The 922-nt window shown below is 38.2% G+C and overlaps 1 protein-coding gene across 1 annotated transcript; it reads left to right on the top strand.

Annotated features, from left to right (window-relative positions):
* Positions 1–331: 331 nt before the first annotated feature.
* LOC144560845 (BURP domain-containing protein 3-like) lies at positions 332–922 on the top strand. The gene has a single exon (XM_078310074.1). It carries the CDS (start codon positions 332–334, stop codon positions 920–922), a length of 591 nt encoding a protein of 196 aa, XP_078166200.1.

The following is a 922-nucleotide window of genomic DNA, read 5'->3' as shown; positions in this document are numbered from 1 at the left end:
AAGAGTAAAAAACTTGTATCCTTTAGCCCTTTACCACTTGCCTGTTTCACATTGCAAATTATTGCACTATTTCACTAACTCACACTGTAAAAAACTTTTATTCTTTAAGTAACTCAAAGTTTGAGTTTGGATCCGGACCGTCCGATTAGAGGAGGCCGTGAATTTTGCCCAACTTAAAGTTGGGCGTCTGGATCCAAACTCAAATTGTGAGTTAATTAAAGAATAAATTGTTGTTTTGGCTTTAAAATTTAATGGAATTATTACAAAAAAATACTAATAATAACACCCGGCATGCAATTCTAATTTTTTTTTTTACTTCTTACAAATAGTAATGAAGGATGGCAAAAACCGAGTGAAAGTACATCAAGGCATGACACAACAACTTTTTGTTTTGTCGGGTGAATTACCATCAGCCGACTATATTCAAAGTACTTTCTTCCCATTCAAAAACATGCACCCAGGAGCACAAATGAATCAACGGCTCAACTTTGATCAAACTATAGTTGGTGCTGCCTTTGTCCCCCGAACAGAAGCCGATCACCTAAGGTTTTCCTCTGATAACCTCCCTCGGATCCTTGACCATTTTTCGATGGTCCGAGATAGTGGTGAAGCTAAACAAATAGAGAAAATTATCAAAGACTGTGAGGAACCATGTTTGATAGGTGAGAAGAAGTTCTGTTCAACTTCTCTCGAGTTGATGATCGATAATGTCGTGAGTTTACTCAGGACCACTAATATAGAAGCCTTTTCAACAACTGTCCACCGGAATAACATGATAGCTCAACAAGCTGGAAAAGCGTTATACACCATCAGCACCCCTATTAAGAACATACTGTACAATTCTAGATTGGCTGTACGTCACCAGGAACCATCCCCACAGGCGGTACAAATATTAGATATCAAGCATTCGTTGTTCCGTTAA

The sequence above is a fragment of the Carex rostrata genome, chromosome 10 (assembly GCF_964058835.1).
Source record: "Carex rostrata chromosome 10, lpCarRost1.2, whole genome shotgun sequence".
NCBI lineage: Eukaryota > Viridiplantae > Streptophyta > Magnoliopsida > Poales > Cyperaceae > Carex > Carex rostrata.
Note: the sequence above shows the minus strand (reverse complement) of the source record. Positions and strands in the feature narration are given on the sequence as shown.

What these genes read in the sequence shown, in the direction of transcription:
- LOC144560845 (XM_078310074.1), top strand. Translation starts at nt 332, where the DNA reads ATGAAGGATGGCAAAAACCGAGTGAAAGTACATCAAGGCATGACACAA.